The sequence below is a fragment of the Solenopsis invicta genome, chromosome 5, assembly GCF_016802725.1.
Source record: "Solenopsis invicta isolate M01_SB chromosome 5, UNIL_Sinv_3.0, whole genome shotgun sequence".
Taxonomy (NCBI): domain Eukaryota; kingdom Metazoa; phylum Arthropoda; class Insecta; order Hymenoptera; family Formicidae; genus Solenopsis; species Solenopsis invicta.
The window spans coordinates 14538606-14556610 of NC_052668.1; the positions used below are offsets into that span (position 1 = coordinate 14538606).

General features: G+C 36.3%; 1 protein-coding gene across 5 annotated transcripts in view; it reads left to right on the plus strand.

The window, feature by feature from the left end:
• LOC105202335 (glutamate receptor ionotropic, kainate 2) overlaps positions 1-18005 on the plus strand; it is a 139311-nt gene that overhangs the window by 84612 nt on the left and 36694 nt on the right. For all 5 annotated transcript variants that reach the window (XM_026132629.2, XM_011170798.3, XM_026132630.2 and 2 more), the window contains exon 8: positions 4191-4343. In XM_026132629.2, the coding sequence (XP_025988414.1) occupies positions 4191-4343 (153 nt within the window). The remainder of the gene's footprint in view (positions 1-4190; positions 4344-18005) is intronic.

Consider the following 18005-nt stretch of genomic DNA (forward strand, 5'->3'; position numbering starts at 1 on the left):
ACTTTTATCGATCTCTTGCGCATCGTCGCGTCGCGTCGGCCGATCAGCGAATGAGTGCACCGATCGGAAAAATTCGGAAATTTACTCGCTCGTATATAACGATCATTTCATTGACGGGCGCATTATTCCACGCACACTCATCACTCCGTCCTGGTGTATGCAACACGACGACGGCGACGCGACGCCGCGCTGCGGCTTTACGAGTCAATATCGTACATTGCATATTATTTCGATAAACAAAACCTATACGTGCGCTGAATTGTATTACCACAAGAATGTGATTTGATTGTCTCGTATAATTTATTCGTTACTACATCCAAATTATAGATCGAAATTTTCCTGCGGTACGAAGCCCACGATAACAAATGAAGTTGCATAGAGCACGGGCGTTAATTGATTGATACGCATGATTTCGGTTGCCTGTGAAAGCATCAGCTCGTACCCGCATTGATACCTACTGAAATTGATATCATTCAACATGAACACTGACACGTGTAACACACATTATTATCACATCATTATCTTCGCCGATAGAAGCATCTCAACAGCTCGCGTACGCGTTTCGATAGGACTTCTCTTATTAATTGTTAATTACCGAAAAATATGCGCAATATCGTTAACTGATCATTGCGCTTTATGAGGAGATCAAACATTAATCATACAGCTTGCTTGCTTACATTTCTCAGATTTAGTTACTGATATGTAATTTACTGATATGTAATAGAATTTTGTTTTTATCAAGATTAATTAAAATCAACGAAAAAGTTCGTATCTTTATTATTTCACGCAAGTGGATATTTGCTATTTCAAATACATTTACATTATATTCAATAACTGAAATTGGACCGTGATACATGCGACAATTAAAATTGAGAAAAGAACAGGATAATATAACAGGTAATATGGAATTTTTTTAATTAACATTATTCCGATATAAGTATACTAAATATTATAAGACATTAAAATAAGATGATCTACTTATGAATAACGAAAGAGGTATTTTAAAATATTTATATTCTAGTATTAAATATATTTAAGTGTGATAGAAAGAAAAAAATGTCTCTTTCAAATTGAAAAGTCTCAGAAGAAATTTCGAATCACAAATCAATTGCTTGCCTATTTTGGAAATTCTCATTTCGCGATGTAACGAATCAGTCGTTTCTCCGGCAAATTTAGTTTCCATTCTATTATAACGACGTATTCTTGCTTCTCGTAAGAAAAAAGGAGCGACAACATGACTGCTCACAGTTAGCCTGCAAACTATTCCGGACAGATTTCAAGTTCGTCGAGACGGGATTTGCGTCTACAAATAGTTCGCCGGAACTTTATTGTTTGTCCGAGGTAGAGGTGAGACAAGCGGGATATGCTCACACCCACCTGAGTCATACTCGCTTCATCCGCCTGTCGCGCTCGCGCGTTTACGTATTCTGCCGCATAAATTACGTTAGCACCAGTTCATCAACTTTCGCGCGAATGAACAAACTTTCCGACGGATTCTCATTCCGGATTATTACTGGGCCGCTCGCCACGCGGAGGTTTTAGCGTAATTGTAAAACCGCAACGCGCTTAACATCGATAATTTGTAACTAACTAATATCGAACGAAATTACACGCGTAATTTTTTGCACGCTCATCCCCACGTAAATGGACGGGCTCAGGAAATTATCGTCAATTTTTCATGTAATTATCGAGCTTTGTTGTTCCTTGATTGATAGGAGCAATAGAATCAGTTGTTTACGTATAATGGTGCAAGAGCATTAAGGATGTAACATTTTGAATTGATAGCGGCTTATTAAAAAATCCTCGTCAAATATTTTCCGTGAAAATAATCATAAACGTTCTAAAATTCCACTTTTGAAAATAATCTCCGTATATATTACAATTCTCTGTTCACGTCTTCTTTTGTAATGGCGCGACATAAATAAAAAAAAAATGTAACCTTTCAGTTTCCTATCAGACACCTAATTCTCTAGAGATGCAACACAAAAAGCTTTATCATGTCAGATCGAAAAGCTCTTCCCGATGTCACAGAGAAATCACATTACGCAGATGTACATACTTGCGTCCGGTCACAATGTCATTTTCTTCACTTGTGCTGAAACAATGCGCATAAATAAAGTATAACGAGAGCATTTTTTTCCTAAAGAAAAAATTTATTCCAGAGACTTTGAAAATTTTCGTCCGAGAATCGAAATATTACCGAAACTCTTTCGTTTCATTTCTTCTTTCATCGCTACGAGCGTGAGCACAATCGTCAGAATTTTTGAGAAGCCATTTGCAGCTTCAAAGAAAACGCCAGGGAAAATTCGAGGGAAATCTTTTTCGAGAAAATCTGAAGCGAGAGCATTGAAGTCGATTAAAATCGCTTTAGAAAAGTTGATTAGTCGCGCTAAATTCGCGCGTTGTCAACGGAAACGCAATATTGAATAAACGCACGGGAAGGTGCGGGGGGTACCGTTGCACTTTAGCTCGAGGCAAACAGTAAAGCTCCACAAACTACTCTTAGCAGAAAGGGCGAACGTAGAGGCGCGCAAGACTAAGCGCGGGCGCCGGTCGTTTCCTGGATACTTCCGCGTGTTTGTCCGCCTCAAATACGTGCCTTCTAGGACGCGCGGCGTGAAGAAGGTGCAGGGAAAGGGAAGGAAATGAAGACGAGAAGCGGTCGCGGGCGGAATGATCGCGTCGTGCTTAGCATCGTTTCACGACTCTGAAATACGAGCGAAATCAATTTACGACGTGACTGCCTCGCATCGATCGCCGCCACCGGAAGCCTCCACTAAAAACATCCTAGAAGCTAATAGTCCGTCCCGCGTCGTCCGGATTGTACTACTGAAATTTTTACGCTCGGTATCATTAGCGATTCTTTGACGATTACAACAGGTGACTGATAAACGTGTCAATAGCACTTAATTACTCGAATAGCCTTTTGTAAATTAGATTTCGTAATCATCATTACAAATGGTTCCATTAATGGTTTGCAGTGATCTTTATCGAGGCCAATGTTTCCGTTTATTTTTTTGTAAATTTTTTATTGTTTTTTGTCTTTATTACCTCCTGCATTACAATGCATAATAAAAAACATTTGCTGATGATCGATGACATTAATTTTGTATGCAGCGAAAAATACACAATATTAGTATCCCAATTCTATCGATAGATTTCAGCAATAAATTTTTACATGAAGAAAAACCAAACGCGGATGTTTAGCGCAAAAATTAATAAGCGTAAGAGATTTTATCGTATTACTGATACGTGATAAATATTTGATGCGTAAAAAGCATGCGAATTAAAATTGAATGCTTTATTAATTACTATGGCGAGTTGCATAGTTTATAGAGTTTTTAATATACAAAAAATCTAAAAACATGTATATGCTTTCAGATTTTTGCTGCTAAAAATACTCTTCTTTGACAATTTTTGCAATCAAAAGAAAAAAGAAAGGAAAGGAAAGAAAAAAGAATTCACAGTAAACATCATCAGCAAACTTTCGACGGAACAGGAATAAGCGTGTGAATGAAATTAATTCACGCAACGCCGCCATCAAATCTTCCATAGTCTCTTCTCACTGAATATTACATTTTCCGTCGACGTTTCCGGCAGCGACGCCGCCGCCGCCGCCGTCGTCGTCGTCGTCGTGACGACTAGATTAGAACCGGCGCGTATCTTCGACACTGCAACGTACCGTGAATTTCATAATTCATGGAAATAAACGCACACACGGGACTAATAGTGTTATAATTAATAACCGGAGCATTTCGCTATGTGCTGCACGTAAATTCCTGCCAGTTTGCTTTTCGAAAATCCTTCTATATTCTCACATCTCGCTAGTTTCACATTTAATTAATTATTTATTAATTGTAAATATTTAATTAATATCGTTATTAATTCACGATAATTAATACTCCTAACTTAATAAATATAATTTTGAATTCTCAAATTAAGTACGAATAATGCACATATAATATTATTAAACGAACGCATTCAGGATAATTCTCTTACATTTGTCGATTTTGACGACTAAATAATGTCCTATTAATCTTAACCAAGCTAAAGTGGTAATTGTTAGCCTCGTCCATCCGAAGTAATTCTAGTAAAATGTGCTGGTTAATATTAACAGAAATATTTCTCAAGTCGCGCTTGGTATTATCGAGCATTAGCAACGGCTAAAGCCCGGATTCATATTTTTACAGGCCGAACCAGCGTTAATGTACGACAGTGTACAGGTGTTCGCGGTGGGATTACGTACCCTGGAGCAATCCCATGCTTTAAGGCCCGCCAATATTTCCTGCGAGCTCGAGCACCCCTGGGACGGCGGCTTGTCTCTCACCAACTATATCAACTCGGTAAGCTTCCCTCTTTTGCATTTCTCTACATCTATGTATATATACATGTATTACGTGTAAATTACGTATAATAAACTAACTTTAAAGTTATTTGAATTATATGTTGGACAGCCTATGTCCGAATTGTAAAACAGAGGTAATGTAATAAATATAATGACGTAATAATTATCGTGATGAAACATTAAACGCAAAACAGGCAAAATTGCAAAGTATGGTATACAGTTTTGCATAAGCTGTAAATGCAAATGTAACTCGTAAATTTTATTGTTTATTTCCGTAAACAGTACGCTCGGAATATTGCAGAAGTCTACATTGTTTTTATGGCAGAAAAACTATGATGCTTATTCGCGCTGGAAGACCGCGACGTTCCCGCCGTAAATACACCCACGGGACGTATTTTAATTTTTCATAACACCGTCCGCATACATTTCCCACAATGTCACGGCATCGCCACCTGCCTCTCGACTTTTCCCGGGAGTAGGTATCGTCGAAAGAGAGAAAATCCGCGCTCGGGAGTTTGATCATCGCTCTTTAACGGCGTCGCTTGCCAGATCCACCTCGAGAGACACCCCAAGGGGGAAGAAACATGCTGCGATGGCTTACCGTAAATTACCGCTGCTAAGATCTGGCCGGCATCCAAAATAAACGATATCCGATATAGTAGCACTCGTTCCCGCTCAGCTCGTGCAAATATTTAGCACGATGCGAAAAAGACCATCGGATATTGTCGCGTACGTGACAGGATCACATAAGATCCGGAAAAACCTTTTATACTTCTGTCTTATTGCTATCTTACAATTAAGACATTGTAAAGATGCGTGGATGTACACATTTGTAATTTCCATTGCGTTTATTTTTATAAATTTTTTTACTTTAAGCCAAACGAGCTCTCATTAAATCAAGTTCAATTTATATTATTATTTTCTTAGGCCGTTAATACACTCTAATAAACTGTTTCTAATAATTTCCCTTTGAAGAGAGTATCGTGGGAAAACGCGTTTCTATAAATTTCAATCAACGTTATACGCGCGAGCTCATGTCGCTCGTACGACACACCGCGCTACTAGCGTATAGCACCACGACGGATAAATTGTTTAATACCATGATGGACGATTCCAAAGCTGTCACAGGCAGGGGGCCACAAATCCTTCCGTGATGTTGTACTTCCCCTTTTCAACCTGTACGACATTCTTCCCGTTCCCGTGTCCGACAAGGTATGATATCCGGTTGCAGTGTTTCAGGATTGATATCCACTAGGAACAGAGGGAAAATCGCGATATTGTTCTTTCATAAAATATATTACATTAACACATACACGCGCGAAAAGAACGATTTTGTTGAAGTATCTAAATATTTGGTTGGATACAGAGCTAAAAATAATTTTATTGGGCCAAAATAATTGTGATGGATGTTCAAACATGATGAATGATGCTGCGAAAAATTTCAACGTTCTAGTAATTCAATGTGAGAGTGCAACACAATTATTTTAATGGACCAAAAGAATTATTTTCGAATTTGTATCCAATTAAATTTTTAAAAATTTTAGGAAATCCGTTTTTTCCGTGTAGATATAATATAAATATTATTATTATAAATGGTTTTTAGATATATTTTATTAATTAATGCCTGCGCGTGATCAATTTATTACAAGTTTGTTCGAAAAAAATTATTTGTTACATATGCATAATATATTTTATAAAAAAGAGAAAAAATAATATCTCAATTCTCACTCTCGTGTATATTAATCTCGAAATATTACGATTAAATATGTACAACATATATGCAACATTTTTGATGTTGACGTGTTTTTAACTTTTCAGATATATTTCATATAAATTTTATAAAACAAAATATAAAATGTTATAATTATTAAAAAGAATTATATAAAATTATTATGAAATAATTATAATAATGTCGCAAATAACCGCGTGAAAACGTATACTACATCAACGGAATCTCTTTTACACACGTTCGATCTAGTTTCCACGATTTTGACCCGGCGACCCTTCGTTAAGCGGAAAGTCCGTCGTACTATCTGAACTGGCGCATAGAGTTCAATTTTCCCGAATTGTACAGAGACTTTCGTAACCCGGCGCGTACGTGACTTTCGCGTTGCTTGTTAGGAAATAAAAAGTTCGCACAGTAAATGCACCGACATGAGAGACCATTGGAGAATTTGAACGCGGCTGAAGCAAGAAGAGGTATGAGGTAAGTGAAAGAAACAAAGATAGATATCGGAAAGAACAGGAAAAGAGAGGCGGTAGGAGGGCAAAGACGAACGCGCTGCGCGCACTTCGGCAGTAAAGAAACTACAAGAATAATAAAAATTGCGCCAGCATCGCCGCCGTACATATATATATGTATATACGTATATATATATACCAGAGAAGAAAATGATAGTCATCAGTACTTGCGCGTTTTTATTAAGGAAACATCTTCCGCAAGAATTAGTTGAAGCACTTGCAGATGAAAGCGAGCGCGCATACGACGAACCCGTAGGGACAACTAAACCAACCATCGCGTCGCTTTAAGAGCACGACAAACATCGCGCGCACTACCCGGCTCGTCGTCCCACAAGCGAAATAACATCGCATATTTCGGACGCAGCACAATGCGACCGTCCGTGTTTGCCGCGCAGCATCCCTCGCTTCTGGCGCGCTACCCGCATTCATAATTAGTTAAGTTTATCTTCTCCCCCGGTTCTCTTCTAGCAACTAGTCTGACCATCTTCAGCAAAGGAGAGACCCTCCTCTGTCCGTAATATTTCGTCCCGACTTCCAACGGGTCTCGTCCCTCCCGTCGCCAATCGAGCGGCGCGTTACCTGCGCGCGATCATTAAATTAATAACGCCGCTGCGAGATTCCAATATCGGTCGGAGGGCCTCTAATCGATCTTGAGATATTTGCACCGCACCATCCCCTGCCGGCGCTCCGGAATTCCAGCATAACGTCAGGCGTGCCGACGCAGTTTAGATTATGACGCTGAATATGTCGAAATTGAATTAGTGACGTCGCGTCCAGGCATCGGGATACGATCGCGGCACTAAATATCATCTGGTACGCGATATGGTTCGAACAATGGTGCGAGGTAATCAGCTATCATTACGTGTCACATTCGCCCGTGAATGCGACTGTCCGCGATATATTTGTATATACAATGGCAATATACAGGAGAGCACAATGCGAGTAACGCTCGAATGTCTATAGATGAGAATTTCCTAACGATAAGAGGAATCGTCAGACTCCGTATGAAGTCCTTACTTTGTTAATTGATTTTTGAAATGCCGTAAATGTTGATATTTCATCGGTACAATGAAGAATACTTAAGATACTTAAAATTTTATTGCAATCACGAGAGAAACTTTTTCCGCTGGCTGAATCCTTTCTTTTACGAAACTTTCATTTTAATTATTTATGAAGTTATTTAAGTTTGACTTACAGTGCAAACATATTTCGCGTTTAATCGATTTCTATTCATGGATTTCTCCAAGTTTCAAGATGATTAAATACTACAGTTTATTTCTTTTTCCAAAATGAAGTGCAGATATTCGTTCTATTAAGAAATTTGAAGGTATGTTCGTGAATTGGAATTATCTAAATCACTTTAAATAGATGAAGGAGTAGTCCAACACGAGTTGTATCCATATTTTTATAGATAAGGTGCCGTTTTTCACATTGTAAAAGTTGATAATTTCCTCGCAAGAATATCGCGAAAAATGCATCAAGTTTTGAGAAACTTATACATCAGAAATGAAGCTATTGCCAATATTTTTGCTTATTGCGTAATTACAAATAATCAAAGAATGGAACACGCTTAACCTTCAACGTATCTATAATAATATCATCCTTTTTTCCTCCTTTCGATCGCAAAAGCGTCACACGACAGCGCCGTAGAGCTACATATTTGGCTAGCATCCGAGAGTTTTTATTATTGAATTAGCTATTTCGGATTGTTTGCTCTCGCGCCTTTCAAGGATCTTTAGTTCGCTTGGGTGAATTTTGGCACGCTCGTTGAATTCTTGTTTATTTCGTTGGTATTATCCTACTTTCTTACCCCAATTTAGCCCGGTAGTATCCCGGATCGGCAAGAGCAAACGTAAAGTGGGTCGTCGAATTAAAATCCGTCCACTCGCCAAATTTCCCATAAATAAGTTAAACGAATATGGCGCGCGACACTGGCCGGATTGTTGAGGCGCCAAGTAGCGCGGTCTGAACTTTCGTAAACTCCTAAACATGCTTTTTGCGTTCCATTCCATTTAATTCCACTTAGAGAAGAATTTACGGTCACATTCTAATATACATAAGCGCAGCAGAAACATACAGAAGTAAAGTAAGAACAGTGGAAATATATATGTTGAAGTCCTCCAAAATGCTTTTACAGATTTGCTTTCGAAAAAATGTTTATTCCGCGTGATTCATAAAATTAATTCATAAAATTAAAGTACGGTACTGTATTAGATTACAGTAATAAAAGTTATTTATAAAGATTTCAAATTTTTAATTTTTTTATCTTAAATAGAGCGTAAAAACGAAATTTGCAACATGACAGTGTCTCTCTTTATATTTATAATAAGTAGATTAATTATATTTACTATATATTTATACAAAGAACAAGTAATCTTGACAAAGTTTTCATAGTAAAACGTCACATAAAGTTTAAGAAGCAAAAGTTCGAGGCAATCTCACAATCAGTATAAAAGTGATCGTCAAGAAAAAGAAAGTTTCAGTATAAAATTTTATCAAAATATATTGTCGAAAAGAGTGAATTTTAAAAAATAAATATTAATATCAACATGAAATACTATTTAATATAAAATATAAAGAATTGTTATAACAAAATTGTTAGAAAAGAAATATAAAATTTTGTATTTATATCATTACATTTTCTTTCAAAATAAAATTAATATTAAATTTTATTAAATCACAAAACTTTTATTTTATTTTATTTTATTTCAAAACTTTATATTAAATTTAAAAATAAAAATTTGTCTAAAATTTGTTAAATAAAAAAAATGGTTAATTTTGAGTGTAATTAAAGATACATTTAATGTAATAAATTCCAGTCTTGAGAATATTGATGTTATAAATAATTTTGCGAAAATGTATCGAATTGCGACTGCCTTCGTGGTGCTCATAATTTGCGCTGCTTTATTTTCACTTTGTTAATACGAACGAATCGCTATAGAAAACCTTATCGAATCATTTCCATGCGATACGTTTGCGGTGAAAGTACATACGAGCCGCTGTTTGCGAATTACCTAATACAAATAAATATTCGTTAGTTTACGATGAAAATGGAATCGCGTTGCTCGATAAATCAGTGTAAATTTTGTGATATCCCGCAACCATCCTGCTGTTTATCTGCGAACGTGTCAATGCGTGCTGCATCTAATCACGGCAAAATTATATAAAATAGACGTCTCATTATTTATAATGAGAAAGCATTTGTAACAAGTACGTGATAGAATAGGAAATGTATTTTGAAAATTTTTAATCAATGAGGGGGAAAAGTAAATATCGATAACGTAGAATTGAAAATAATGATATTTACAACATGATCGTGGAGTATTTTACATTTTAATATAATATTAAATATACACGGTTTTAATATCAAATTTGTATAAAATTTTCACTCCATATGGCCATTTATCTTTATAATGTGCGATTTGAATGAAACGTATTGTATTTTCAATTTTTTCATTAATTTTCCATAATAATAACGTCATAGAATGCAACCAACCGTTACCACTTTCTACAACTAATTAATGCAGCATGCGATGAAAACGAAATTCTCCGCGCTCGTAACGTTCGTACCTTTACGACTCAGCGGACAGAAAATTCGTTCATGGCGGCGAAGCCGGTCTGTCGCGCGTTACAATTGTGTGCACTGGTCGGCCTTTTATTATCTTCCTCCGTATATGTATATGTATGCCGCACTCGCGTTTCCCACAATACGATTTTACCTTGGAACGGGCCTTCACAGCCCACTATTGCAATAGCATTTTTGCATTCGAAAAAAATATTCTTTGTACCGTGTGTTCTATGTACACAGAAATCTGCTTTATAATACCTTGTGTTGCTTATACATCTTCAAAATATTAAACCAATCCCATACATTATTATTTACATATACATTTTATATAAATTTATTTAAAGAAATTCACAGTTATATAACAGAGTGCTTCAGATATACATATATATATATATCTGTTCATTAATCACGAACCTACAATTGATATCCTTTTTCATTTTTCAAATATTCTTCTGCTTCGGCAATACGAAACAGTATCTATCGCATGGTACATTTTCATCAGTGTGTAATTGCCAACAAGCTCGAAATGCATTCATGCGAATAACAAATCTGACAGCCGTACAAATCCATCATCCTTCCGCACGAATTTCATCGTTATCCCAACTGTATCTTCGTTTATTCTCTCGCTATTTGCCGTATTGCCGCGTATCTCGCACAAAGGGTTAAAATCGTCAAAAATTCATACTTACGAGTACTTATTAATACTTGTTTTACCTTTAAAAAATATTTGATATTCACAATGAACAATAGATAAACAGTATATATAAGATCATATATAACACGATTGAAATGTAGATAACTCTAATGAACGTGTGATTTTTGTACACATTTGCTAGTTCTTCAAAGTTGAGCGCAGTTACTTTCAATCTTGAAATATAGCTTTTAAGTTAACAAGGAACGTATTGAAAGGCCAACGTGTACATACAATGATGATTATCAATTTAATACTGTGACTATTCTGGTTCAACTTGAGAATTTACTTTCAAAACCGAAAGTAAATTCAAGAAAATAACGGCGCAACTTTGAAGAACTAGAAAATGTATATGAAAATCACATACGAATATGTGTATATTATCGAACATTATGATCTGTTATGACCATTCGCGCGTTGGATGCATCTAGGTTTTAATTTTACCCGTTGATTGTTATCGCCACTCCTTTTCAACAAAAAAATGTTCACGTTTTGATGAAAAATGGAAATCACCTGCATTTAAAAAATATTATTACAAGTTTATAAGCCATATTCGTATAAATCATTGTTTACACAAACAAGTGTTAACCTATAAATTTAGAAGACTTTAGAAATAATTAAAAAACAATTTTTTAAATTTTTAAAAAATCGATTATTGACACTATAGCAAAAAAATTTAGTGGCTTCAGCAAAAATTGTTGTTAATTGAGAAATTTTTTAAAAGCAATCAAATTATTTGTTGTAACAATATTTTTTCAGTGGATCATAATAAAAAAAAACTAATTTTCGAATACAAAAGAACACACATAAATTTTATTTAACTTTCAAGTTCATATAATATTTGTTATCTAACCAGTACGAAAAAAATTTCACTTGAAAAGCTAACTCCTGTCAACATTTCTTTTTATCCATGATACAGTTATAATATCACATATCACATCTGATTTGTTTCTACCATATCGAGATTTACTGTCTAACTAACACACAAAGAGCTTGTTTTGAAAATCTAACTTCTACGAAAAAATTTATTATTTATCTATGGTACATCTGATTTTTTCCTAGCGTATCAGTTTTTTAAATCAAGTTAATATTTAATCTGAATAAAGTGGAAATACACATACATATTTTGCGTACGATGCTTAAAACTTAAAAGGTTTATTTAAATAGAAGATAAAAGTTGCGTTTTTTTTCTAGGATAGTTGAATATTGGAATTTTAAAGGAAATATTGTTTTGATATCGCTAGATCTATTGTAAGAGTTAATACAAAAATAATGTTTAAACCATTAGTGAATAAACGGAATTTATTGCGCGCACAATTGATTTCAAACTATTGTTATGGCATTGTCGAATTATCGAACAAATTGACGATGATTTTCAATAGCAGTGACCGTGTTCGTTTTGCCTCTTGGGGCATTTCCTAATATTCGATATTCACGCACGCTTGTTTAACCATACAGAAGCCACAGTTTTAATGAATGCAAAATACGAGAATGCGCAGATGCGCGGAAAGCGCGTACTATTGAGGTTATTGATCCTAGCATATGTTAAAATTGTAGGCATGTCGTTCTTTTACCATACCTCATGTTCCACGTCATATCGACTTCCTCCATCTTCCAAAGCATTCTACTAGCCTGTTCAATGTTTTGGATGACCGCTTACCAAAATTGCCTTCCGTTATGCTCCGCCGTTATCTATCGCAATCTCATCCCACTAGTTGTCTTCTTTTCTCTCCTTTTTTTTTATTTTATCCTATTGATGATCCTACAGTTGTTTCCTCTCTCTCTCCTTGGCATCGTTTCTCTTTCTATTCTCTTTTCCCGCTGAGAATTTCCAGAATCTGCATACCTCGCTCTCACAAGTAATTGGATACATCAATCTCCTTAGTAAGGAATTTTTATTTAACGAGAAAAAAATTCACGTTTTCCATAAAAGTTCAAAATTTCTTTAAAATTTTTTGCAAGACCGGAAGTTAAGCTTTATTCCGAATAAGCGTCAAAATTCTCAAATGTCTAATGTATGTGATTTTATTATTATTATTATTATTGTTGTTGTTGTCATGTAAATATTAGTAAAAATTATTTTATGGCAAAAACAAAGGCTGAATCGTAAATTAGAGGGAAGTTGTCAATACCAAATGCATAAGATTCTTAAAGCGACACTTCCTTATTTTCTAATATTAATAAAAAATATGATTTTAGGTAATTAAAGAAATAAAAATCCACACATCATACATTCATGGATTTTTTATATAAAATGTTGAAAATAAGTTCGCAAAAATAAGAATGAAATTTAAACGATATTCTTTTGCAAATTCCATAGAGTATAAATTATAAGACAGTAAAAATCATATAGGATAAAATAAAAGACACAGTATTAAGTTAGTAACCTAATTTAATCTGTATATATTTTCACACGTTATGCCTTGTGTAACAGCACATAGTATTTGTATAAACAGACAAAAGCTAGAATATACTTTCTAATTTGTACTTATGTTTCCAAAGCTTTATTTTTAGTCTTTGTTTAAGAAATATAATCCAAAGACAAAGTGGTATCTCGATATTGGCAACCTTCCTATAAATGTTTTCGTGTTCATCATAGTGTCAACGTCTCACGAGCTAACAATCCGCGTTGACGGCTCAATTACTTGCACGTGGAAGCAGAGATCTTCCTTAAGTGATTAGAATATCCATTCTTCGCGCCATTGCCCTAAGCCGGCCTGTGACGGCTCTTAAATCCTCCAGGATTTAGATAGCGCTCGCTCGGACGCGTCGTAACGTGCCGGATTTGCAGGGACGCGGATCCTGCCCGGGTCAAATTACTCTCATTCTACTTGCTCGCGCGTAATAGGCGGTATAACGCGATTAATATCGCTCGTAAAAGCGCTTGTCGAGCGGTCTGAAGAGATTACATGCGCCGTAACGCGCTCGGACTACTTGGCCTTTGTGTGTTGGACGCACACGGCGCGAGACCATACATCACTTAATCGTTATGCAGTGAGCTTATTTCATGGGTGTCATTCACGGATATTAACACCCGAAAGAGTGGAAAGTACAGTTACCCAGCGGAGTAACGCCAGTGATGAAACAATGCACGTTCGCTCTACTGATTTACACTGCTATTTGAATTCTCTAGATAGCGATTCTTGTTCTCTGGCTCGCTAAGATAAAATCGTTATAAATCTGATTAACGTTATCGTGAACGAGAGACGATTTTACGTGTTTGCCGAGAGCAGGATTTCTTTCTTTTTCTTTTTACACTTCTTTTACACGCGCGCGAAGTAGTAGCTCCCTTAAGATTCGCGTCGTTAAGATCCGCGACATCGATCGGAATAACAGCGATTCTTTTTTGAAAAGAGTGTATTGTTTGTACGCTCATATTTATGACTTGCCCTTTGCAATGCTGATAACAGCCGGTTGGCATTTAGTTAGATAACATTTGGAGGTGCGCCAGAGTATATAACCAGGTTTCCCCCCTCAGAGCACGGTCACTTGCTGCTATTAACAATACCCAGCGCGTACAATAGTCGATATTCAATTTCAGGACACACTCGCGCAGGCACTGCCGTCAAATCCTGCCGCGTATCAGATTTTGCAGCGAATACCGTGCACGCGCAAAACGATAAAACTGCATTTTTGCGAGATATTTTTTAACAGATTTTTTTTCTGTTGACTCGACGACATCCCCTAACACCGTTGTTGTACTTTACGACGTTCCCGACAACTGAAACGAGCTGATATGCTTTCATACCGTACAAACGAAACGTACAATCTAGTACGTTATTCTCTGAAAAGCATTGATATTGGCGATTGTCGAAGCGGTATGACATAACATCAAGACTGCGACTTTAAAGAACAGGAAAAATCTCTGACGTAAATATATATATATCTATTTCCATTGCAATATAATTCATTCTGACTTTAATTTCATTTCATTCTTTTAAGTAATTAACAAATATTAACTCTTTTAAAATTTGTTCTCGCAAGAAAATACACGTTACATATAATTAAAAGGTTTCCTACGAAAATTAAACAAAAAACTGAGTTACTGCCAAGTCTATCAGTAATGCTATATCGTGAATATTATTCCGGCAAAAATAGAAAACGCAAAATTATAATTATAAATATAGATAGTAAATATAAAATTTTTGACAAGAACTCTAATTAAGTTCGAAGGTTTTTTCTTTAAATGGCTTCTTCAAAATATTGATTCTAAAACCTAAATCTTTTTTTGTACATTTTATGTGTCCGGAGAAAAATTATTTAAGTATAAGTACAAAGAGAAATATAAAGATGTTTCTTTACAAGCAATTTTAAAATTTTGTAAATAAAACGTAAAAAAAATTCTTGCTTTATATTTTAAATAATATTTCTTTATTTATCTTTTTGTCATTATTAATTATGTTATAAAAAACGGTAAATATAAAGTATTACAAATTAAATGGGTAACAAATATAAAATTTCTGCAAGAACCAAAAATGTCCAGATGTACTTTCTCCTTTTTTTTAATGGCTTTTTAAAGCAATAATTAAAACTTACAATTTTGTTTTTATACCTATTATATGTCCAAAGAAAAAAGATTTAAAAATAACGGTTTGAAAATGAAAAGTTTTTGTTTCCAAAAAATTTAACTCTTTGTACTTTGGCTTATTTTTATGTGAAACACCTTCAATTTTATTTTATAGTTAAGGTGTGCACTTAATTACTCAATGTTCATAGTCGTAGTTTATTAGTATTAATGAGAGACTAGTTAATTTCACTACCACAGTTACTTTTACCATACACTTAATTGCAATTAATAAATTTGCGTTTTTCAAATAAGAAATATTGTTAATTACGAAACGCGTGTGTGAGGAATCTAAAATATGGTTCTCGAAAACATTCCCAGCTTATACAAACGTTCCCGCGAGTGTTATCGAGGATCTGGTTCCTCCGAATGTGGACGTGGTCGTACCTTGGTAGCGAGAGGAATGTCCCAGGGCGAAGCTCGGAATTGCTACTTGGTATATATGTATAACCGAGTTAGTTTCTGCTCTCTAATAGGGCATTTCAGCATTCTGCTAAATCCTTGCCGAAACGACATTATGCTTCCAGCCGAGTGGCTTAATTGAACCGAATGAGAAATAATTGCCGTGGCAAAGCTCGCGAGCGAGATATGGTGTCGCACGAATAGGGAATCTCCGACCGAGTCGTTTCCATTGGCAATAATCTTCAAAATCCCGTGAAGATGCGGACATTAAATTATCACGGACGAGAGAGATGTCCGAAGGAACTCCGGGATCGCTACCTCGAATAATTAAATTAAAATTTTCTGATACAGATAATGTCATAAAGATGATGTGAATATTAGTATCGTTTAATTATCTAACACGATTAAAATATTTAGTAACTATTAATTGGCGATGTATCATCTGCCAGCCATTACCGTATCGACAATCCGCCACTCAACGTCTTGTCTAGACGTTAATTGTACTGCCAATGCAATTGACACCACGGTAATTTCTCTCTGGAGATCACATGCGCGAGACTGACATTCGCCAATAACACAGTTTCCCGTATAACGCACCGACGTTCACGTGGCAAAATTAGGAATGTAATTAGGCTATTTACTTTGGATGAACGAGCACGAAGAATTGTAAGCAGTAAAGCGCATAGTGGCAAACGAACTTCCTTGTTTTTTGTCACGAGCGGAAACACAACGAGACATCGTCGCGTGGAGTGAGAGTCTCCACCCGTGAGAAGGAAAGCGCTTGATTAATCGCGGGGGCACGAGGAGACTGAAAGCACGAAGACAAGATTACACCGTGGCGAGGACCCGCTGACTTCTCCCCTAATTAAACGTTCGTAGATAAGCCGCGCTCTTGCAGTTTATATACGCTTAGCGCAAACGCGGAACCGCCGCCGCCGCCGCTGCCGTGGACGCGAGGAGCGAAAACGTGTTCTGGAAGATATATGTGGGAGGCATAGAAAGGACATTGTTGTTGTTAAATAATTTATTGTGTGATTTAAATGCGCGTCCTGCAAGACACAGCCATTAACTTCTCGACTGTATCCGCCTGTGCCAGCCACGGGTATGAAGGCGAATTGGTGCCTAATATCGCGTGACTAACGTCTAAACTATAATGATGTACCGCGTATGCGTCTATATAGTTGCCTTACAACCTGTTGAATACGGAATTGCTTGCGTCAAAATTTATGACAGGGTAGAACTGCGTGATAAATTATCTAACCTACTTTGGAGACTACGAAGTAGTCAAAGCTCAAATTCACCTTTTGGTTGATTAAATGCGTTGACCTTAATTAAATTACACCAATAACATGAGAATTATACGTAAGTCTTCGCGATGTAATATCAATTTCAGCCGGTGTGTTCGCAGCGCGTTAGCGTTTCATCTCCCTTTTTGGGGAGCGGCGTCGAGGAATATACCGGTGACATATGCAGCGCGCGCGCCCGCAGACTTTACTCCTTCCTTCCTTCCTCTGAAAAAGCGCGATTAAGGCTGCCGCGGTAATTAGGTGTTCACGTTCGGCCGGTTTACCGCTTAATTCAGCCGCGGTCTCTCGTACGACCGTAATACTTTTCAAAGGTCGTTTACGGCCTTACCAGCGTCCCAAACGGCCATTCCCGTCAGGAACACTGGAAGTTGTCTCCCGTTGTTTCACGACTTGGTCCAAGTTCGTAGCTTTAACTAGGGCAGGGACAGGTCCATTAATTTACGACCACACTTTGTTATCCCTAGTTCCATTTTCAATTCCGTAAAAACCGCTCCGCGCTCGCTGGAATAAACTAAACGATATTTTAATTAATCCATTCTTGTTCACCGGAAAGAAAGAAATTTATATAAACGGTGATTTTACATTAATAAAAATAGTGATAAAATAATAAAATAATTTTAAAAATGCAGAAAATTGCGTTTGGCTGCTAATAAACTTACATTGTTCGCGCCTTGATGGACAAGAGACGTATGTACGTGCATACAATAGTTATTGGGCAGAGATGGAAGCTATAAATAAAAACTGAACATAACAGAACTAAAGCCTGCGCAATATTTTACTGCTTGCCAAAATTGATACATCCAACAGAAATTGATTTACCGTACCGGCTACACACTCTCTCTTAGATCAATATTTATGTGTGCGATCGAACATTGACGCAAAACATC